At 52.7% G+C, this 23227-nt stretch overlaps 2 protein-coding genes across 21 annotated transcripts in view; one reads left to right on the top strand and one right to left on the bottom strand.

Moving 5' to 3' along the window:
* The window catches only part of MOCS1 (molybdenum cofactor synthesis 1), a 918787-nt gene that overhangs the window by 85047 nt on the left and 810513 nt on the right, over positions 1–23227 (top strand). The gene's annotated exons all lie outside the window — the stretch shown is intronic.
* Positions 1–23227, bottom strand: part of DAAM2 (dishevelled associated activator of morphogenesis 2) — a 159337-nt gene that overhangs the window by 50022 nt on the left and 86088 nt on the right. For 14 of the 20 annotated variants that reach the window (XM_084967985.1, XM_084967990.1, XM_084967981.1 and 11 more), the window contains one exon: positions 1326–1551. In XM_084967985.1, the coding sequence (XP_084824111.1) occupies positions 1326–1493 (168 nt within the window). In that variant the 5' untranslated portion in view covers positions 1494–1551. Of the gene's footprint in view, positions 1–1325; positions 1552–17560; positions 18111–19664; positions 19992–23227 lie in introns of those variants that run through there. The other 6 variants (XM_084967986.1, XM_084967991.1, XM_084967983.1 and 3 more) reach the window with 5 other exon arrangements.

Genomic DNA, 23227 nt, shown 5'->3' with positions numbered 1-23227 from the left:
GCTCGGATCCTGCATGGCTGTGGCTCTGGTGTAGGCTGACAGCTAAAGCGCCGATTCGACCCTAGCCTGGGAACCTCCATATGCCTCGGGTGTGACCCTAGAAAAAGACAAAAAGAAAAAAAGTAAAAACATAAAAATAACTCAGGACAATGAGTTTTCCTGAACTTGAGGTGATGAGAAAGGTGGGTCAGGTCACTTTTTCACTTAACGAGCATGGCCTCATCTTACACTGGTCCTGTTTGAAGAGCTGGGTCTCCTTAATCAGATGCATCAATTACCAAATCCAGGACTGAAACCACATCCCCCAGCACACTGCCTTGTTTCTCTACGTGTCAACTATGAGAGTGAGGGGCCAAGAGCTAGTGGCAGATAACCTTGGGCTTATGGCTCTATGCCCCAGGGTTCAGGTCCTACATCCCAGGTTGGGGACTTCTTTGGTCTGCAGGCTTTGTCTCAGCATCAGACCTCCAAAGGCAGCAATCACGTGTCCTCCCCGTCCTGTCTCTTTGTGGTCAGAGTGTGACGCTTCTCACACAAGGGTCCCCACAAAGGCCTAGAGCGGCTGCTCGGGTCTGAATGGGCACCAGAATCAGGGGGAGCTGCTGCCTGGGTCAACAGCAGCACTGCCATCTGCCCAGGCTATAGTTGCAGGAAGTCACCATCCCAGACCCAAGCCAGCTCCAGGTGTGACCCAGGCATCTCTAGCTCCTTATTTCTTGTCATTTGGTGCCTGTTCTGGGTACCCAGCATCTACCTACAGAATACCCCCCACCCCCGGTCTCCTCTTCCTGTATCTGAGATCAAAGGATCCAGGGACAGTCCAGTCAGTGAGCAGAAGAGAAAAAAAAGGCATGAAGTGCTCTGATGTTCTCAGCGGCTCCTCACGGCCTTGTTTCGCAAAAGCCTGGACCTGCTCCTTTCATTAGGATGACCATGAAAATTCTCAGATTAATATCAGTCATCACCCTGGGGCCACAGGCATAAACTCGCACTATCTCAGGAAAGCGGGAACTCATGTTTTCCCCACATACCAAAAAGCTGAAAAAGAATAAGGCCATAGCCTGGCCAGCATAAGACAGAAAGAAGAAGGAGGGATGAGGAGAAAGGGGATCCGCTGCTGCCCCGTGAGGCCTAGAATCGGGTGGAAATGGGAGGTAGGTCCACTCCTCTGGGGACGCGTTTCATGGAGTCCACCCCAGTGAGCAACCCTGCTTCTCCTGCCCCGGCCCCCAGCACGGGTCCCCCTGGCCTCTGCCTCGCTCTGCCTGCTCCAGGCATCCCCTTCCCCCCTTGTCCCCGCCCTCCCTCCCCTGCCCCTCGCTCACCACCAGCTCTGCGAAGCGGACGTTAAGCTCCTCTGGGTTCGGGATGGGACCGGAGAACTCCATGTACTGCAGAGGGTGCGTGTCCCGGAGGTTGATCTCGGGGAGGTTGCTGCCCCCAAAGCAGCACAGGAAGCCCAGGCCATGGCGGCTCCTCTTGCGGGGGGCCATGGTCACTGCAGGCCAGGGGGACGGGCCGCCGGCAGATGCCCTAGGTCCTCATGGTGACCTGGGTAGGACAAAGAGCAGGGGGTGGTCAGGCACGGCAGCCAGGTGGCCGGGGATGTGGTCCCTCTGCCACCGCAGCTTCTTGGCTCGACTGTCAGAAGCCCTCAACCCAACAGCCAAGACCTCTTTCCTCTCCCACAGATATTTCCAGAATCTCCTTTGGGCCCCGAGAGGAAAGAAGAGGGCTGGGACTTCTCGGAGGCCCGAGCTGGTCCTCGTGCCACCCTCTCGATGCCTGGACAGATGGGAGTCCTAGTCCCTGTCCTCTTGCAGGCAGGTTTCCAGCAGGGCTCAAGTTCTCCCTTGGTTCATTCCAGGGTCTGGGGACACCAGTTTAGAGGTGTCATCCCATGGGAGGGAAGGGGTGAAGTAGGCTGGCAGGGGAGACGTGGAGCTAGTTACACAGCCTGCCTCCGGCAGTGGGAGCCTCTGTGGGAGCCGAGGATGGAAGGCTGGCAGTGTTCTCCCAGGAGCAGCTGGATGGATGTAAACTATCAATAGGGCCAGGGTGACCTGCCCTGCTAGACAGAGGGAGTCACTAGCATGGACTCTGGGTCAGGAAATGGGACTGGTCCTTGGGATGCAGCTCAACCAGGAGAGTGAAGGAGACCTGGTCAAATGTGCTTTCCATCCTGACCAAGAACAGAGGACACCACCATGGCCAGAGGCCAGAACTGAGAGACGCCCCCGCAACAGTTGGGTGGGCACTGGAACAGAAAGGGTTAAAGCTTTGGTTTGCCACTGGAAGAGCCTAGTTCTATGGTGACCAGCAGGAGGAAGAACACTGGCCCTTGTCATTGACGCCACGTGGCTTCCAGGTAGATTCAGCCCAGTTATCCGCACAGAGGCTTCCTGAAAGGGCCAAACCATCCCTGACCAATGGTTCCTGCACATGTTTTCAGATCTGGGCCGGCTCAGCAGCAAGGCCATTGCTTGTCCATCACGCTGTTGCCCAGCCATCTTCTCCTCACACTTGTATATCTTAATTTTTTGGACATAAGATTTTGCCTTTATCCCTATTTCATATGACATCACAGGTTTGGGGGTCAAGATTTTTTTTTTTTTTTTTTTTTTTTTATGGCCGCACACACAGCCTGCGGAAGTTCCCAGGATTGAACCTGAGCGGCAACAGTGACCTATGTGGCAGCTGCGGCTACATAGGATCCTTTAACCCACTGCCCTGGGCTGGGGATCAAACCTACGCCTCCTCAGCCACCTGATCCGCTGCAGTCAGATTCTTAACCCACTGCGCCACAGCAGGAACTCCACGAATTTTTTTAATTGTAGTAAGATACCTATAACATAAAACTTACCATTTTACCATTTTTATGTGTATAGTTCAGTGGCATTAAATATATTCACATTATTGTGCGACTATCACCATCATCCATTTCCAGAATTCTTCAGTCTTACAAAATAGAAACTCTGCACCCATTAAACAGCAACTTGCCATTTCTCTCTCTCCCAGCCCCTGGCCACCACCATTCTACTTTCTGTCTCTGTGCATCTAAGGTATCTCACATGAGTGGAATCAGATGGCACATGTCCTTTTGGGTCTGGCTCATTTCACTTAGCCTACTGTCCCGGAGGTTCATACAGGTTGTAGCAGAATTTCCTTCCGTTTTAGGTGGATTACTACGCCATTGCATGGATACACCACTTTGGGTTTATCCACTCATCTGCGGGCACACACTTGGGGTCTTCTTCCTTGTGGCTACTGTGAAAAATGCTGCTGCTGTGAACATGTACAAATATGTACCCGCTTTCAGTGCTTTGGGGTCTATACCCAAAGGGGTCAAGGTATTTTTTGAGTCTTGACTCTTAGCTGTTTCTCCTAGAAGTGGGTCACTAACAGAATGATCAGAATGTCTCCGGGGTCTTGACTTACATCATTGCTAAAAACGTTCACCACAGCAAGGACACAGACAGGCCCAGAGGACATAGCTACCTCGCCTGGGAACGCCAAACAACTGGTCACTAACAGTCTCAGGGGACGGCCCTTTGACCAGCTCTGAACTCATGAACCCATGCAGTTATCTAGCCCTCTTTTCTTAAAGTTACCACAGGAGAGTGTTTCCTGAGTCCTTGTGGATCTCCAAATATGCCAAGTCTAAGGTCTTCCTTACTTAAAAAAAAAAAAAAGATAAAAGATAAAAATGTGGGAGGTCCCATCTTGGCTTAGTAGTAACCAGCCCGACTAGTATCCATCAGGACCTGGGTTCGATCCCTGGCCTCACTCAGTGGGTTAAGGATCTAGCACTGCCATGAGCTATGGTTTAGGTTGCAGACGTGGCTCAGATCTGGCGTTGCTGTGGCTGTGGTACAGGCTGGCAGCTGCAGTTCTGATTCAACCCCTAGCCTATGCTGCGGGTGGGGAACTTCCCTATGCCGCGGGTGGGGCCTTGAAGAGACAAAAAAAAAAAAGAGATAAATGTGGCATAACTTGTTCCTAGTGAACCCAAGGAGAGCACTGCTTTAGTTCCTAAGTGCTAACAATCCAGCTAATCACTTAGACACCTGAACTGGTCTCTCATAGAGGTCATGATGCATTTAATCATCATTCAAGAGTATTTTACAGGCTCCACTTAATCTTTCCTTTTTTTTCCCTCCAGCCACATCTGCAGCATGTGAAAGTTCCCAGGCCAAGGATCGAACCCACACCACAGCAGTAACCAGAGTCACAGCAGTAACAAAGTCAGATCCTTAACTGGATAAGCCACAAGGGCATTCTAAGCTTTATGACAAACTGTCTAACTGACCCAGGAGCACCTCAAATAACACACTATCTGAGGTTGCCTTGTGTTATTGGCCATTGTATGTAAATACTGGCTCTCCACAGCTACAGTGAAGCTTGAGGGCAGGTGCCCTGCCTCCTGCTTCTTTGACACCCCCCCCCCCAATTTTTATGGCTAATATGATGGCTTTCGCTTAGTAGGTGCTGAATATTTCTTGGTCAATTTGGAAACAACCTGTACTCATGGAAAAGGAAAAGAGGGGTCTTTAACAATCAGTCAAGAGATCTTGGTTGAAACCTGATTCCTAGCAGTTAAGCCATCAGGAACCCTTGCAGGGAACAAGGGGACAGTCTCGAGGCTGGGGGTGGAGGAAACAGCCTGTAGGCTGATGCAGAAGCCTCGTTTATGCTGGAAAGACCCGAAATAGGCAGCGGCTGAGGAACTCAAGGGAGCAAGGGAGGTGCTGAGGCTTTCCAGGGCACGCAATGACCAACGGCCAAGCAGGGGACAAAGCCCTGGCCCCTGATTGTCAGGCTCAGTAAAACACTAATTCTGCAGGCAGATAGGGGACGACCCTGGGTCCCCTGCCCGTTGTCAGTTTGGACTGAGGATACAGAGTCCAGACCAGGTCCCCTTTGTTTCATCAGCCTCCTAGATACAGCTGGAGGGCAAGGCTGCTTGGTTCCGGGCACAAAGCACAGGAAGGCAGATCCTAGAGGCGCTGGCGAGGCTGGGTGGACGGGGTTTAGGGAGGGATGGGCTGCCTTCACCTCCTCGACTTGTGGCTTCTTTACTCCCTCCCCTCCCTTCTGTCCTTCGTCGCCCTTCGGCTCCTGAGCCGGGCTTTACCGGGGAGGTGGGGAGTCTGGGGGTGGGAGCAGGGCTGGCATACAGCTGGCGTACCCTGTTAGTCTTACCCCAGCTGTTCACAGCTGTGACTGCTCTGATTGGCTGGCGCCCTGCCATACCTGTCCTTAAATCTTTCTTAAATCTTTCCAAAGTCTCCCCTGAGTACAGGGAGTAAGGCAGAGCAGCCGCAGGAGGGGGAGGAAGGAGGAAGCAGACCCAGACCCGCCACACAGGAAGTGCCGTCCAGTCCCTGCAGAGCAGGGCCCGGTGAAGCGCCGCATATTTGCCCTTTTAAGGGCGGTCTGCTCGACAGCTCCTGGGCATGTTTATGTTCCTGAGGATGCCCTGCTCCCCAGGACCCCCTCTTAACTCTGTTCTTTCCTCCCCTTCTCAGGGCCCTTCTGCACATCCAAGACTAAAACCACAGACCCATGGAGTTCACGTCATGGCTCAGTGGTCACGAACCTGACTAGTATCCATGAGGTTGCAGGTTCAATCCCTGGCCCTGCTCAGTCGGTTAAGGATCTGGTGTTGCAATGAGCTGTGGTGTAGGTCGCAGACGTGGCTCGGATCTGGAGTTGTTGTGGCTCTGATGTAGGCTGGTGGCTACAGCTCTGATTTGACCTCTAGCCTGGGAACCTTCATATGCCACGAGTGTGGCCCTGAAAAGACAAACAACAACAAACACAGGCTCTCAGCTGGAAAGCATCTAGCTTCGAGGCAGAGATCAGAAAATTGGAGTCCAAGGAAGAAAATGTCGTATCTGAGATCGCATGGCTACAGGGACAGAGCTGGGATTGAAAGCCAGGACTCCAGCGTTCAGGCTGTGGTCTGGTCACTGCCTCACCAGAGCCCGTCTTCATACATCAATGCCCCCTCCCAATCTGCCCCAGCCCCCCAGCAGCTTTCCTCCGTTAGCGAGGACCAGGCTCTAGAGCTCAGTTTAGAATGCGTACCAATCTCTAAGTTCCCCTCGAGATCAGGAGAGGGTCTGGGAGCCCCCAAAGGCAGCCTGCTTCTCCTCCACCAGGAGAAGGAACTGCTTCCATCTCTCACGGCCGCAGTTTCTCTCCCACCTCTGCTCTAGCACCTCCTTCCCTCCAGCAGAGACTGTGAAGTCAGACAGGCTGGGGTCTGCCTCCTGGCTTTGCCTTCCTATCTGGGGGGCCCTGAGCCTGAGGTCTTAACCTCTGAGAACCTCAGGTTCCTCCTCTGGGACGCCAAGGTCATAACAGCATCTTCCACATTCCTTACCGGGTGTCAGCGAAGAGCAAACGGTCTGATGTCAGTAAGCGGCCTAGAGCACCCTGGGCATTCACTCAAGAAGGCCAGCACTGCCGCTCTGGCTTCCCTGCCATGATCACCGGCAGGATGAGAACTGCCCTGCGCAGGCCCTGAGCGGTGAGCCTTCTCTGGGCGCAGATGGGGCTGCCGAGGTCTGGAGTTGTTGGAACTTGCTCAGCCAGATTTAGGAAGCCACCTATCTTTGCCTTTGGCAACTGGGAAGTCTGGGCCAGAGGAGCAGAGCTTCTCCTCAGGCTCTGAGCTGCCTCTAGTTGGAAAGGTAAACCCGGGCCACTGAGACTGGGCGGGGAGTGGAAAGGTGGAGGTGGCCAGAGGGATTCATTTCTGCAAAACCCCTTTACGAAGAGAAGCAATGGAGGATCCCTGACCCCCCATCAGAGGAGAACCGAGAAGTAATATGGAAAGACAGGAAGCAATGACAGAACAAAGCCCAGCAGACTTGAATTTGGGCCCAGAAATTGAACCTGCCCCCTTTCCCCAACATTTCTCTCCAAGGAAACATCCCAACACCAGCACCTCCGTGCCCTCCATTCCCTGGCTGCCCCCCACCCCTTCATCCTGGGGGGATGAGGACTGCCAGTCCCTAAACACAGACCAACTGGCTTATGCCACCAAGCCATCAGGTCACCACCAATCAGCCCTGCTTTGACCCCCCCCCCCCAGGGACTTCCCCCAGGGCTCTGGGTGCAGCCAAACTTCACTGTCACAGCCTCCCGCATGACACATCCTTAACCAGGGGCTAAGTCATGGGACAGCTGAGGGTTGGGGGCCACAAGCCCATCCTTTCCGGGCCTTAGTTTCCTCCCTATGCCATGTCAGGGTTCGTTTCGACTGAAGACCTCCTCGGACCCCTTCAGCCCTGCCTGTCCACACTGCCTGGCTCAATCTCCTTCCCAAGAACCTGGCAGGGGCTCTTCTCGGTCTGCACTGGGCTCTCTCCCACCAGCCCCTACATCTCACCCCAAGCCTGGAAGCACTTCCTAGCACTTGCGTTCAGAACTCCTATCTGGTCTGTAAAGATGAAAACCCTGACCCTTGATCCTCAACCCCGACCCCTACCCCCCTCGACACACCAGTTTTTATACTAATTAAAACTTGAGCAGCCCAGTATCATTAGCGCTTACTCCTGCCTCTTAAGTAAAAGCAGAGCAGCATTAGTACTTGAGACTTTGGTACTTGCCAGACACCAGGCTATAGCTGCCTCTCAGTCCCATAAGAACACTCTAAGATGGAAGGCATCACTTTAAAGAAGTTATTTGGAAAAAAAAAAACAAAAAACCCTGGAGTTCCCGCTATGGCTCAGCAGGTTAAGGACCCGACATTGTCTCTGAGGAAGCAGGTTTGATCCCTGGCCTTGCTCAGTGGGTTATGGATCCAGTGTTGCCTCAAGCTGCGGCAAAATTCGCAGGTGTGGCTTGGATCTGGTGTTGCCCTGGCTATGGTGTAGGCCAGTAGCTATAGCTCCAATTTGACCCCTAGTCTGGGAACTTCCATATGCCACACAGGTATGGCCGTAAAAAGAAAAAGAAGAAGAAAAACAAAAACCAAAACCCTATGGTTCAGAGACGTTAAGTAACTTGCCTAGAGACACACAGCTAGTGATAGGACAGCTAGGATTCAAACACATGACTTTTGTAGGTCGGCAGCTATAGCTCTGATTCGACCCCTAGCCTGGGAACTTCCATATGCCATGGGTGTGGCCCTAAAAAGAAAAAAAAAAAAAATCATGATTGAGCATTTCCTATGGGCTGGGCCACCTATTTTCACAGCTCTGTAATCTCATGTCAGCGTCACAGTGACCTTGCCAGGCGGTTATTACTACCATCTCCCCTTACAGATGATGAGACTGGGGCTTTAAAGCTGTAACACGGCTGATCATGTGAAGGTGCTAAGAGACACAGCCTCCAAGTTCATGGTTCTTGTCACGGCATCAAAGCTCTTGGAACCAATGCTGTGACTTTGCGATGTTCAAGTTCCTTCTCTTGGAGCTCCATGCATGGGGGTGACAGGGCAGGGATGTGCTATGGCGTCTCTCCTTGGCCACCTTCCAAGTGCCAACAAGGAGCTGGGCACTGTGCTGACAGCTTTTTTCTTTTATTCTTTTTAGGTCTGCACCTGTGGCAAATGGAAGTTCCCAGGCTAGGGGTTGAATTGGAGCTGCAGCTGCCAGCCTACACCACAGCAACACCAGATCTGAGCCACATCTGTGACCTATGTAGCAGCTCACGGCAACACCAGATCCTTAACCCACTGAGCGAGGCCAGGGATTGAACCTGTATCCTCATGGACGCTAGGTCATGTTCTTAACCCACCGAGCCACAATGGGAACTCCCGTGCTGACAGTTTTGTGTTTTAGTTCACGTATTGCCCCCAGCCCTCCAACAGCACGACCAACCCTTCTACCTGATGATTGCTTTAAGTCTCCAAAAGGTCAGGCCACTTGCCCAGCAACCACACCCTGGGGGTAAGGGGCTGGGTTCTGAGGACAGTGGTGGTGCCCTTGAACACACGTGCTTTTAACCAGCTTCTCGCCCATGTGCTGGACACTGACCCACGCGATGAAGACTCGGGAGTAAACAAGGCATGGTCTCTGTCGAGGGGGAGAGACGGGGTCGGGGCGAGGGAGTCAAGGCAGTGACAACACAGAGGGTCGGGTGAGAGAGACTGAGAAAGGGGACCTGGTCCAGCCTGGGGGGAGGGGAAGAGGAAGTCAGGACAGGCTTCCAAGAGAAGGCGACGTTGAGCTAGTCTTGAAAGAGGTGAGAGACTTAAGGAAGGGTGCGGGAGGTGGGGAAAGGCATTCTGAGCAAGGGAACAGCGGAAGCAAAGGCACGAAGCCGGATATGGCTGAGCGTGCATGAAGCCAGGGTCCTGAACCGCGTTGTGGCTACACTAGCAGACAAAGAAAGGGAGTCTACGGGGTATCCGAGTACCTTGACTGGATGGCAGAGCCCAGGCATCCTGGGGAGCCTGCTCCTTTGCTCTTCTCTCCCCACCAGGTCCAGTGGGTGGGTGGATGGGACCCAGAGTTCCCCAGAGCTGCTGCCTGAGCCATAGGGAAGGTAAACGATGTCCTGTTTCCCAGGAAGGAGCAGCCTTCCCTACATACCGCCCCTTCCTGGGCCACTGGGCGGCACCTGTGAAATGGCCCCTGGCCCTGCTTTCCCAGGACTTGGTTTCCCAAGGAAGGGTCTATGCTTTTCCATCCCAAGCTACACTTTCCGTCTCCCTGTGTCTACCTACACCACGCCTGATCCCTCTTCAAGCCCCTGAAGACCCTCTCCTCATGCCTGGAGGACAGCAAACAGGCCTGGGACCCCCACAACACTCTCTACCCTGCTTCCGCCCTGAAGCTGCCTGAGTTGCCGACATCCAACCCTACCCCACAAACTTGGCTGGGTTCTGTTCCACTGCCAGCCTCTCTGTGTGACTTCAGACACATTACTTAGCCTCTCTGAGTCTGTTTCCTTATCCATAAAATGGGGGAGATAACAATAGGACATATTTGTAGGGTTGTCAGGTGGATTAAATTAGTTAATATTTGTAAAGTACCTAGAACAGTGTCTAGGACTAGCCAACATTATCAACAGCTATATAGATAAACAACCCTTATAATTACGAAGAAACCTGAATGTGGACTGTCAGCTCTCTATGTGAATGACTCTTAAATGTTATTACAGGGGCTGGCAAATATCACAGGTGTCACATCCAGCCAGCAGCCTGTGTTTGTAAATACACTCTGATTAAGGCACAGCTAGACCTACCCATTCATCATCTATGGCTGCTTCACGTGACAGGGACCCTAGAGCCACAAAGCCAAGAATATTTCCTACCTGGCCCTTTATAGAAAGTTGATGGATTGCTGTGTTATTAGGTCGAATCATCTGTAGCCGATGCTGTTCAATTCTTTTTAATCTACAAAGTCATCAGGTTCTTACAGTTCAACTCAGTAGAGCATGCTGGTTCATCACGCGCCCTGTCTTACATACTGAAACGGGAGTACCATGCTCTGAAGCCAGGGATTCTAATCATAATAAAGTTATGGTGGTTGTCTTTTGAGCACCTAGCATGTTCAAAAGTTTATCTCAAACTTCCACCACACTCCTGCAGGGTAAATACACTCACTGCCCTGCTCACCCCCTTTACAGATAGGGAAATGTGACGCCCAGAAAGATGGAAAGTGTGAGAGTTCCTGCTGTGATGCAGTGGGGCTCTTCAGCATCTCTGCAGTACCAGGACTCAGGTTCAATCCCCAGCCCGGCGCAGTGGGTTAAAGGATCCAGTGTTGCCACAGCTGCAGTGTAGGTCGAGAACTGCAGCTCTGATCTGATCCCTGGCCCAGGAACTCCAGATGCCGGGAGGCGGCCAAAAAAGGAAAAAGAAAAAAAAAAAAAAAAAAAGATGTAAGATGTGAGCCTGACTCCAATAGGGCCTCCAGACCCCACCCCTACCATTGCGCTCCTGCTGGGTGCTAGGAAGCTGCTGGGAGTGAGAGCCGGCTCTGATTAGGACAAAGAACGGAGAGCAGGAAGCCCCCCATGTCCCCACCTCTCTTCGGGCCCAACTCCCATATGGCCATGTGGTGGCCAGCCCAGTCGTGACTTCCCTGTGGGCCTCAGGACGGTACTCAGAACAATCTGACTTGTGTCCCGAGAGCCGCAGGCAGTGCTGGGGAGGGGGCGGGAGCACTTTCGAAAATAAGCAAGCTCTCTTTCCAGGACTAGGGGAGCTATTTTTAGCAGCTGCCTAAATGATGGTTTCCCCCTCTGCTCTGGGAAAGGCAAGAAAGCAAAAGTCAACTCTTGCAGCCCCAGAGTCCCCCCAGTGCAGGCTGTGTGGTGGGAGAAGAAGGGAAAGGGGTGTCTTGCTGGGAAATGGAAACTGAAAAAAGTCCCCCAAGTGACATTTCTCTGACTTGGGGGCGAGTGTGGAAGTTGTGGATTTTCCCATCAGTGTTCTCATTTGGGGAAATGATAAAGAGAATATAGGTTTCTTTGTCTCACGAGGACAGAAAACAAGCAGATAGTAGCTCTCGAGAGTCACCATCAAGTGTGCATTCATTTGCTCGCTATTCATTCACTCATTCATTTATCCTCCATTCATCCCCCAAGTGGTTTTAAATGAGCCAAACTTTAAATCCTATCCTCAGAGTTCCCTCGTGGCTCAGTGGGTTAAGGATCTGGTGTTGTCGACTGCTGTGGTGTGCGTTTGATCCCTGGCCCGGGAACTTTTGCATGCCATGGGCACAGCGGAAAAGAAAAAAAAAAAAAAAGCAAAAAATCCTCTCATCATCGAGTTGACTGTGTTGTTAGGGAGGCGAGTGTCTGACCCAGCAAATGCAAGGGGGGGAGGTGAAGCTCAGGCCCTGGGACTGCAGAGAGTAGGGAGCGGCTGCTGGCCAGCTGGGGTGACCTGGAACGTTCACCAGAGGACGTGGCATCCAAGCTGGGTCTCAGAGGAAAGAGGCTGACCCGTGCCAGAGAGAGGGTCCAAGAAACCTACTCATGACAGCGGTGTGCCAGAGTGAAGACCTGGCATCAAGGTGAGTGCGGGGCTAAGGGCAGTGGTTTTAGGCTGGAAGCAGGGCTCAGAGGGCTGTGGGAAACAAGATGGGGACGAGATAAAGGCAGCCCTTGAAAAAGCGGGGGGCGAGGAGAGGGAGGGAGAGAAGAAGGAGGAGGTGGAGATGGCAGCTTAAGGATGGGTGGTTCATGTTCCCGTCGGGGCGCAGTGGTTAACAAACCCGACTGGGAACCATGAGGTTGTCGGTTCCATACCTGGCCTCGCTCAGTGGGTTAAGGATACGGCGTTGCCGTGGTCATGGCGTATGTCTGTAGCTACAGCTCGTATTAGACCCCTGGAACCTCCATATGCCCCGGGTGTGGCCCTAGAAAAGACCAAAAAAAAAAAGGATGGGTGGTTCATTGGCTGAGCAGTTGATTGGCTAATAGTAAAGATTTGGTGAATGGCAGCACCGTGTCAGGGCGACAAGAGAGACAGACCGGAAGCAGCTCTGTCTGCGGAGGAGCTAAAGAGAACCTGAGCTGCCAGAAGAGGAGGGGACAGAGGACAGGGACGTCACGAGGGGTGTGCGCACCCACACGCGTGTAAGTGGACCAGGGAGCTTTGACAGGACACGGGCTGGGCAGAGAGCAGGGGCCTGGGCTGAGGGTGGGAGGCGGTGCCGGGGGTGGGGGCTCTCTGGGCAACAGCTGTGAAGTGAAGGAGAAGAAGGAATTTCAACACCCAAATCTCTGCCGCCCAATAGAGCCAGAGGTTTGGGGCTCCAGGCCAAAGGGAAACCACCCTGCCTGTGACAACCCGTTGCCCCACCCCCTTCTGCTTCCGGGAAGCCAGCCCCGCCCCTGCCCCGCCCCCCAGACCACACTAATGGGAGCAGGGCTGCAGGGGAAACAGCGCCCCCTTCCTCCTGCCAGGTCTCCCACCCAAGGGTCCCCAGAGCTGAGAAGTCACATTACCCCAGCCGTCCAGGGCTAGGAGAAGCACCACCCTCTTCACCAGGCTTCCTGGGGTCCCGGACAAAGGCATCTGTCCCTCAGGAAGGCCAGACCTTGAGGTCCTGCCATGGCAACCTGGCCTGGGACCCCCCCGCTGGTCCTTTGCCCCACTCTGGACCCTGGGCCCAGTCTTCCCCAGACATTGTGCCCTCCTCAAAGTCTTGCAAGCCCCCCTGAGCATCCTGCACCCAGACCAGAAAAGGCCCTGTGTGTACCTTGGGGCCTGGCAGGACATAAACCCTGGTCCGCAGGTACATTCTGGAGGGCAGGGGCTAGGGGAGGGGGAGCTGAGCTGACTCCCATAAGACAGGTGTTTGCAAAGGGTGACCCAGGGTGAGCCCTCACCTGCCCCTCACTCTTGTTCATACAATTCCATCCATCCATCCATCCATCTGTCCATTCCTTCTAACAAATATTTGTTGAGCAACTAAGCACCTTGCTAAGAGCTGGAAAAAATACAATGGTAAACAAGAGTTCAACTTGGTGGGAAGGGCAGTGGCCCATCAAATAGACATAATACAGTGTGGCTATGAGGTACAGATACTTGGATCCGGGGATGTCTGCAGAACTACCCAGTTCGGGTCCCATTCTACCCTGAGTTCTCTGCGCATACAAAGGGTTTAAAGGGAGCATCATATAGTGAAATGAGCGCTGGGATGTAATCAGAGATGCTATCAAAGATTTAGAGCCGGATACCCATCCAAGGTTTACTAATATTATAACAGACTGAAAACAGCCAAGATATTAAATCATAAGGATTGATTAGATAGATAATAGATAGACATAGTAATATATCTTCACACACACACACACACGAATGACAGCTTGAAGTAATTATCTTTGGGTTGCTAGAGTTTAGGGTTATTTTTCTTATCCTTTCCAGGATTTTTCCAAATTTTCCAAACAATGACCATGTATTATTTTCATCAGAAACAATAATGTTATTTTTAAAAGAAGAAGATAAACCCTAGGCTAAAAACACGGAGGCTCGAGGCTGAGTCCCAACTCTGGTCCAGCAGGCTACCTGGGCGAGACCGGGCAAGAGGGCCTCATTGCTCTGAGCCTTGTCTGTAGATGAGGAGGTCAAATCCTGTGCTCTCCAGAGCTGCCTCCACACTGGACACTGGGCTCCGTGCCACAGAATACACGAGATGCTAAACGGTGCTGGTTGAATGGAATCCTATCCCCTGGGCTCCCATTTGTTCATCCTTCAATCCTCCATTCAATTGTTCATTCCTTCCACCTCCCCTGTTTCCAGCGCACTGTCTATGCCTGGCGGGCTCGAGGGGCAAACTACACAGACGCAGCTCCTGCCTGCAGGGAGCGAGAGTCTGCCAAGCGAGGAACCCCTTCCCTTGTTCCTTTTCTTCCCTCTGGAATAGGCTGTCCTGTTAACGCTTCTTGCCACCATGGTCCCCAAATGCCTCGAGTGCATGTGTTTCAAACACCAAGCTCCACACCTGCTCTGGCCCCACAGAATCTCAGGCAGAGACCAGTGCTAACCTCTCGTGTTCCCCTCTCCCCCCTCCACCATTCTGCAGACAGCCCTTCGGGTAACGATTCTAGGGGCACCTGATGCTGCGTTCCTAGGTTCAGCGTCCCTCAGCGTGCCCAGGCCACCTGCTCCAATTTCTAGGTCTGGCCACTTGGGGGGGCCACAAACCCCACACCAACCAAGTGCAGAAATCAGACGTACCCCCTACGTGCCAATGAGGACATGGCAGAACCGGAACGCTCCTGCACCGCTGGCGAGAGTGCAAAATGGCTCAGCCACCAGGGAAACCAGGTGGGCTGTTTCTTAAAAAGTTAAACTTAGAGCTCCCTATGATCCCATCATTCCACTCCTGGGTATTTACCCCAAACAAAGACAGCATCTGCCCACACAAGGTCTTATTCCTGAATGTTCAGAGCAGATTTGTGATAGCCGTAAACTGGAAGCAACGCTGTGTAAACAAACTGTACAGTGTCCCCATGGAAGAGAATACTACTCAGCAATGAAAAGGAGTGAACTATTGATATACGCCACACATAGACAGAGCTCAAAATAATTGTGCTAGATACAAGGAAGCCGAGGATAAAAGGGTGCATAATGCATAATTTCACTTGCCTAAAATTTGAGAAAATGCAAACTAACCTATAGTGCTGGAAACTGGGGGTGGGAGTGATTGCTTATGGAGGGGGTAGAGGTGGGCAGAGGCGGGTGGATTATACAAGGGCACAAAGGAATTTTGGGGGATGATGGGCAAGCATGATCTTGGTGGTGATGGATTCAAAGGTATATGCCTATACTAAAATGTATCAAATTATGTACTTTAATTATGTAAAGCTTATAGTATGCCAATGACACCTCAATAAAGTTCTTAAACAAAATAGGAGTTCCTGCTGTGGCTCAGGGGGCTTAAGAACCTGACTGGTATCCATGAGGATGCCAGTGCAATCCTTGGCCTCACTCAGTGGGTCAAGGATTTGGCGTTGCCCTGAGCTATGGTATAGGTCACAGACTCGGCTTGGATCTGGCATTGCTGTGGCTGTGGCCCCTAGCCTGGGAACTTCTATATGACGAGGGTGTGGCCCTATAAAAGAAACAAAACAAAATGGGTCTATTCATAGCCTCACAATATCCAACCACGAAGGGCTCTGGCCACTGCAACTGGCAACCCTCTGGAAGATTGCTAATATCATCAGCTACTCTATAGGTTCTAAGAAAGACCTCCGAACTCAGGGACTGGGGGACGGGCAATCAGGAACTCCCTCCAGGCCCAAGTCTCTGCTGATCTGGTCTGGTCTTCCAGGAGACGGGCAGTTTACCGTAAAGAGCTTACGCTTTCACATTAAGCCTGTGACTGTTATTTAGAGCCTGTGAGCCTCCTTTCCCTGTGGGCACACGGACCACAAAGCTCACCCCCCAGAGCTACTTGAGCAGCAAACAAAGAGCACAGATCGCAGCACTGGGCACATCACAAGCCGTCAGCCCGCGTTCCCTTCCCTTCCCCTGGCCCCTGGAAGCAGGAGAGAAAGCGAGAGGCCTCCAGGCGCTGAGGAAAGAACCAACCTGGTGGCACCTGGATGTCTCTGGGGGCAGAGCTAAAATGGCAACAGCCCTGAGCTGCTGGGTGGGTAAAAACTGGGCCCCCCGCATCCTCAGTTACAGTCCTGAAATTTGTTAGAGGTAGACACGGTGGCAAAGCAGACTGAGAACGGTGGCCATGACATGGAGTTTTCAGGACAAGACACCAAGAGGGATGTGAGTTTGGGGTGGGGGGACCCCCAACCCTTGCACACTGGACAAGGAAGAATAGGAGATGCTCAAAAAGGACCAAAGCAGGAAGGGAGGGAAGACATGGACACTTGCTGGCGTATGAGAGAGTTTGACGCTATGGTGCAGGGCTGGGGGGGAGGGGGGCGTGGTGTGTAAGCACATGTTGATAGAGTGATGTGTGCAGAGTGTGTGTTTCTGTGTGTACGTGGTGTGGGACAGGTGTGCAGCTGGTGCATGTATGTATGGTGTGTGAATACGTGTGTTCATCCCCAGGAAACAAATACACAAGATTCTAACTTACCAAGTCTCTGCACAGAGAAGACCCAGACGCCCCCCTGGAAGTATACGGGCAGAGGAAAGAGTAGTATCACTGATCATCAGCCCCCAGACCCATTGAAAATCAGCCCGAGCTGCTCAGTGTATAAGGAGCTGCCCAAGCATAATGTTCAGGAGATGTGACTGCAGGGCAGGCAACATCTTGTCTTCCCTTTCCCATGGGAGGCTGGGAGCAGAGACCCACCAAAAGATGCTGGTACCTGCCGTGGACCAGAGATTGGTTGTTCCCATTCATCATTTCATTTAATCTCAAGACAACCCAGGAAAGGCAGTATTTTTAACTGATAAGGATGCAGGTTCAAAACCAGGAGATGACACCCAAACCAGGGCCCTTTGCTGTAATGCACCGTCTCATTCCAACACGGTTTTGATTCCGTTCTGGAGCATGTGTGTAAACATGCACGTGTGGTTGCGTGTGTTCCTCTCTGTGTGTGTGTGTGCAACTCCCTTGGTGTATGTTATAATGGAGGGTACACCCCTTCTGCCTCTGCTCTTTGAAATTTTGGCGTTCTATTTTAGCCACGTCCCCAATAACAAAGGGATGGGAAAAAAACACAAACTGCTGATAAAAATGTATCCCCAAACTATTCCAAGCTCCGCATTTTACAAGCTAGATATTCAGCACATTTTTCAAGAGAAGGATGCTAACATTTACTAAGAGCGAGGCTGGGCTCAAACGTTCACATCTACTATTTCACGTCATCATCCCGACCTCCTGCAAAGACGACAGTGACACACGGTTACATACAGGGAAATTAAAGCCTAGTGAAGGTAAGCTGCTCGCCTGAGTGAGCAGAGTTCATAAAACATGTGAACCTCAGTCTAGTTGATTCCAAGACTCAGCAGCGCCTTCCCACCGCACAGGGTAAACAGTGTCCCCCCCATCCCCAACAGCTTCCTGTGTGCCCCATCCCTGCCCCATCGCATCTCTCAGGGAAGAACTCAGCACTTGAGTGCAGAGAGGCCCTGTCCCCCAGCCGCAGCCAGCAACCGGCCCCATCATCTTACCGCACACACTGAGTCACGAAAGGTCCAGGCCATCCCATCTTCTGGGCCAGCCTCTTGGGTGTGCGAGTGGGCACCCTCAGAAGGGCCCCCCGGCTGGGTTCAAGGCTCTGCTGTCACCGTCTTGAAATCTTTAATACCTTGTGAACAAGGGGCCTTGCGTGTCCATTTTGCACTGGGCGCCGCAAACCATGCAGCTGGTCCTGCCCATCTTCCAAGGCAGCCAGCACGGGCAGCCTCTCCCAGGAAGAGCAGCCCAGCCAGCCACGCCCTGTGTGTTTCCAAAAATGGTACCCGCAGTCCCTGAATGGTCAGGACGGAACAGGGACAAGTTACTTTAATCTGGGGTGGCTTCCTGCCCGAACGGCCTTGATGGGCAACTCCGTAACTGCTGGGCTGCTCCCCGCCCTGATCTTTCCTCCTCGTCCCACCTCACGCTCCGTCGCCCGCTCCCTGGTCACTCCTCCCCGAACGCACCATTGCTCAAGGGATTAAAATTCCTAGAGGGCACCGGACACTTCCGCTTTATCTCCGACTCCCCGCCACGGGGCTCTTTCCACACCCACAGCAGGAACTTGCTGAGAGCAGATGGATTAACTACACTGCAGTATTTCCTGAATTCTTGACCTTATCACTTCGAAGACCTATCAGCAAAGTGATGACTTTCCAGTACTCACACACACAGAGTGTGTGTCCTTCGGCATTAAAAGCAACAGAATACATTAGCTTTGACATAGAGATTTAAAAAAAAAAGTTCTATGAAGTTCCCTCAGCAGGTTAAGGATCCCACAGCTGTCACTGCTGCAGTGCGGGTTTGATCCCTGGCCCAGGACTTCCGCATGCCGCTGGAGCCACCAAAAAAATGGTTCTCCTTGTTCTACGTGTGGGTTCACAATATTCTCCCCGACCCCATCCTCATGGCCACCCCTGCTTCCTCCTTCTCTCCATCCCCTCTGCAGACCCCACCTCCTCAGGCAGCTTTCCTAACCACACTCGTCTACCTGAATTCTCCCCAATAAACCCATAGCCCTTGCTGTCTACTCTGTTAATGGGACCCTTCATCATGTACCACTTTGTGGCACTTCATATTTGATGTCTTCTATTAGTGGATATTTTATACCAATATAAGATATCTCCCCTCATCTAAGCTCTGAACCCCCCAAGAACATGACCCAATGCCATGTGTACAGCAGGTCCTCTTCCTGAATGACAGTCACCTGATGGCAAGGGGGTGGGAGGGGAGAGAAAGAGGAGAAAGGCAGTAACCCTCCCCTCCCGAAAGAAATCTGCACAGCAGACCCAGTGAACTCAGGCCCTTCAACCTCTTCTCTTCTCAGAGCCCACGGGAGGTCAAAGGCATCCAGACCTTGGCCAGACACCGTCAAGAGGCGTCTCAAGTGCACTGCGCCAGAGGCAAAGGCGCGCACCTTTGAAAACCGGCATGACTCAGTGAGATCTTGGCATTCCCAGACAAAACGCTGGATGTTTTCATTTCTGTTTGGTTCCACCTCTCTGCTCCCTCCCAGCAAACAAAGGGCATCTCATGCGGAAAAAGCCCAAGAGGTATTTTTCCTCTCTGTGCTTCCAGGAATGGGATGGTTCGTCCAAGGGAAATGAGACTTTGGCTGCAGGCCTTCAGGCTACAGGAGCCGGGGTTTCCTACTGGAACTTAGACCATCCCCTCCGCAGCCCCCCTTGCCCAGGGAGCAGTCTCTCTGCCTGGCCTCCCCCATGCCTAGATCACCTCTCTTTGAACCGGACATCCCTGCAAGCTGTGCCTTGATTCTCTCCACCCAGAGCAAGTAGGTAGAAGGCTTTATTTACCCAGCAGGGGGCCCCATCTTCTTCCCCACCTCCCTCCTCAGGCCCCACCTCCCCTGGAAACCGCACTTCTGCACATCAGCGTCACCTCCTTCCATCCTGTCCCCAACCCCCCGAGGCCCAGCGCCCAGTTCCCTCGTCGTCGTCCTGGTGTTTCAAGACAATGTGAAATCCCACCTGCCTGTCCCCACACTCCAGGCTCTCTGGCCTCTGTGATTTCAACCAGCTGGTTGGCCTCGCCTGGCGCACCCCCTCCGCGGCCCTCCCCACGGCCCTGGCCACTCACCTGGCACACCTGCTCCTTCCAACCCTCCTTAACATCCTGTGTTCCTTCCATCAGCCGGCAGACAGAGCCACTTTCCGGAATTACTGTCACTCTCACTGGGCGGTGACCTCCTTGAGGTCAGGGACAGGGTGGCACAGTCTCTCAGGAACCCCGTGCCCAGCACAGAGCCAGGCCTACGGCAGATGCGCTGGGGCTTTGCCGAGGTTCACAGCCCGGGTCTCTGTCTTCCTCCCAGACCCTCTCTCCCTCCCAATGACCCTTCCATCCACACTGATTTCAGAGGAATTCAGCAGTGGTCACTCCCCAGCCCTCTGTGCCTCGGTCTCTGGCTCCTTATTTCCAACTGCCCACATTTCCCTTCAGAGGCGCTGGCACGGTGCCCACCAACTTCCTCTCAAACCGCCTTCGTCTCCTCCCCGCTTCGGACCACCCCGGCTTTTCTCTGTGAATAATGCCACAGTCCTGAGGTTCAAACCACAGAACCATTGTTAACTCTTCCCCTGTCTCAAGAACCGCTACAGGCCAGACATTCACATGCACTCTCTCATTTAATCCTCATCAAACCCTGAGAGGTGGGTATTAGCACCCTGAGTGTACAGACGAGGAAACGGAGAGGTCAGGTGCCCTGCGCAAGGTCACAAGCATGTAACTGACCGAGCTGGGATGAGAGGCAGGTTTTGACAGGTTGTCCTACAGTCCCAAGCCCATGTACGTACATATGCATGTACGTACACACATACTAGCATGCACACGCAGGCACAGGCCCTTTTTTTTTTTTTTTTTTTTGTCTTTTTAGGGCCGTACCCACAGCATATGGAGGGTCCCAGACTAGGAGTCAAACTGGAGCTGCAACTGCTGGCCTATGCCACAGCCACTGCAATGTGGGACCCGAGCTGCATCTATGACCTACACCACAGCTCATGGCAACACCGGATCCTTAATCCACTGAGCAAAGCCAGGAATCAAACCCGTGTCCTCATGGACGCTGGGTCTGTTAACCACTGAGCCACGATAGGAACTCCCCACTGTTCCCTCCTTTGTGTTATAAATTACCCCATCAGTCTCCAAGCACAGTTGACTGCACTGAGAATGCATCCCGTTTGGGCCCTTTGCTCCTCCGTGTGGATGCTCAGGCTGCACTCAGACACACAGGGCGGGGCGGTGTGCTCACAGAGTGGGGGATGGGGGCCATGGGTCCTGCAGCACTGACCGCCCCTCAGGCTCATTCAGTGAGCTGGCACGCTCTCGGCCCAGAACCATTTCTTCAAGGCACCCTCCTTCCTTACCGGTTTGGCTGATCAGGCTGGGGCCGACCCTCTCCTGCTGGACTCTGCCTGCACCGAGCTCTCTGCTCCTCTTGGCCTCAGGCCAAAAGCTATCAACAAGCCACCCACCTGGAACACAGCCTGGGTCCTCAGCTCTCCTCCCTCAATTTAGCTCTTGGTTTCCCCACTTTCGGCAGAAGATCTCCAAGGACAGTGCCTCCTAAGGGGCTTCTCACCGATGCAGACCCCAATGCCCTGCTCTTGGAGCTTCTGAGTCCTCAGATCTCAGGTAAGGACCCAGGAATCTGCATTTTTAACACATGCCCCCAAGGGAAGGGGATGTAGATGGTTTCAGTCACTCTCCATTCCCTTCCCTTCTTTTTCTCCACCATTTAAAAAATTTTTAATTATTATTATTGTTCTTTTTTCTTTTTAGGGCTGCACCCGCAGCATATAGAAATTCCCAGGCTAGGGGTCAAATCAGAGCTACAGCCGCCAGCCTACACCACAGCCATGCCAGATCTGAGCCACTTTTGCGAACTACACCACAGCTCGTGGCAACATTGGATCCTTAACCCAGTGGGCAAGGCCAGGGATCAAACCCACAACCTCACGGTTCCTGGTCGGATTTGTTTCTGCTGTGCCACAACAGGAACTCTTCTTTCTCTTCTATATCATTGTACCAACCTCTTTTCACAATTTTGTGATCAAATCTCTCAAGTTTTCATCCCTGGCTGCACAGTGGAATAATGGGGGCATTTTGAAAAATGTCTGTACCTGGATCCCAACCAGAACCAGTAGAAGTGGAACCCCTGGGTGTATGGCAGGGAGCCACTGGGGTGAGCAGGTCATCCTGCTTTACCTACAGGTATCCCAGTGTTAATACTTAAAGTCCCACATCCCAGGGAACCTCTCAGTCCTATGGAAATGGGGTCAGATGTTCACACTACAGGGCTCTCTCCAGGTGATTCTAATTTGCAGCCAAGCTCGCCAAATGCCAGACTCCATTTGGGACAAGAGATGCCTCTCCTGTCGGCCAACTACCCCCACCCCACCCGGCTGCAGTCCCTCAAGCCAGTGCTCACCTGCCTTTTGTTTTCACTCATTGCAAAATACGTTCCTAGACCAGCAGCATCAGTGTCACCCGTGAACTTGTTTTTTAAAACAAAAAAAAAAAGTGCAGCCGATTCTAAGTAAGTTGCTCTTCTCTCCACTATAGAGAGATCCTTTGTGGATCCCTACCCAGACCTTGACATTTACTGACCTGAGTGAAGTGGGAACTAAGGAGTCAACTGGCAGTGGAGGTTTGAGGCTGGGGAGTCAGTCTGCTGAGTCGTCCCCCACCACCCTGAGCAGAGGGGGCTGGGTTTTGATTCAGTTGCAACAAACCTTTAGGACCATTAACTAACTAGCTGGCTTGTTTATGCCAACTTGCTAAATTCCGCCTCACCACTGTCCAGTGTATGGTGCCGGGCTTCTCCTCTTCTAGCTCAAGTTCAGGGCCAGTTAAGAAATAGATACATGAAGCAAACAGAGGGAGGTCCAGCATCAGCTACACTGCTGATAACGCTGTGGGAGTATATCTCTGGCCAAATAGGTTTCCCAATATTTCACCCATGAATGAGGTCAGCTGACATGTCCAGTCAATGGCATAAGAAGGTGACTGTGGACCTTCCATAGGAGCAGAGTCCTGACCTCACCGCCCAGAGCTGACCTGCAGGTGGTAGGTGGAACCCAGGGGAGGGAGGGAGAGAGTGCAGGCAGGCCCAGCTCATCACCTCCCAGAGTCATTGCTTAGAGATGCCTCGCCTCTTCCCTTGGGGAAGTGATGGGGAGGGAGAGGCCAAGGTCCTCCACCCTCGTGTACGTTAGAGCTACTTATGCCCTGATCCCACCCCGAGATACTGACCTGATTTAGGGAGGGAACCAGGCGCTGATAGTGTGTAAAATTTCCCCAAGTGATGCAAAGAGGCCATCAGCATTGCGTAATCACTCTTGGGAGACCCTCTCCTGGAAACAAGGAGCTAGGGAAGCTCCTCTTTTTTTTTTGGCTTTTTAAGGCCGCACCCATGGCATATGGAGGTTCCCAGGCTAGGGGTCTAATCGGAGCTGTAGCCGCTGGCCTGCACCAGAGCCACAGCAAGGCAGGATCCGAGCTGTATCTGCAACCTACACCACAGCTCACGGCAACACTGGATCTTTAACCCACTGAGTGAGGCCAGGGATCAAACCCGCAACCTCATGGTTCCTAGTCAGACTCATTTCCGCTGTGCCACGACAGGAACTCCGGACACTCCT

This window comes from Sus scrofa, chromosome 7 (assembly GCF_054392235.1).
Source record: "Sus scrofa isolate SSC_HxYL_T2T_F1_AM1 chromosome 7, Sscrofa_HxYL_maternal_Yorkshire_Landrace_v2.0, whole genome shotgun sequence".
In the NCBI taxonomy this organism is placed as follows: domain Eukaryota; kingdom Metazoa; phylum Chordata; class Mammalia; order Artiodactyla; family Suidae; genus Sus; species Sus scrofa.
This window is presented reverse-complemented; position numbering and strand designations above follow the sequence as displayed.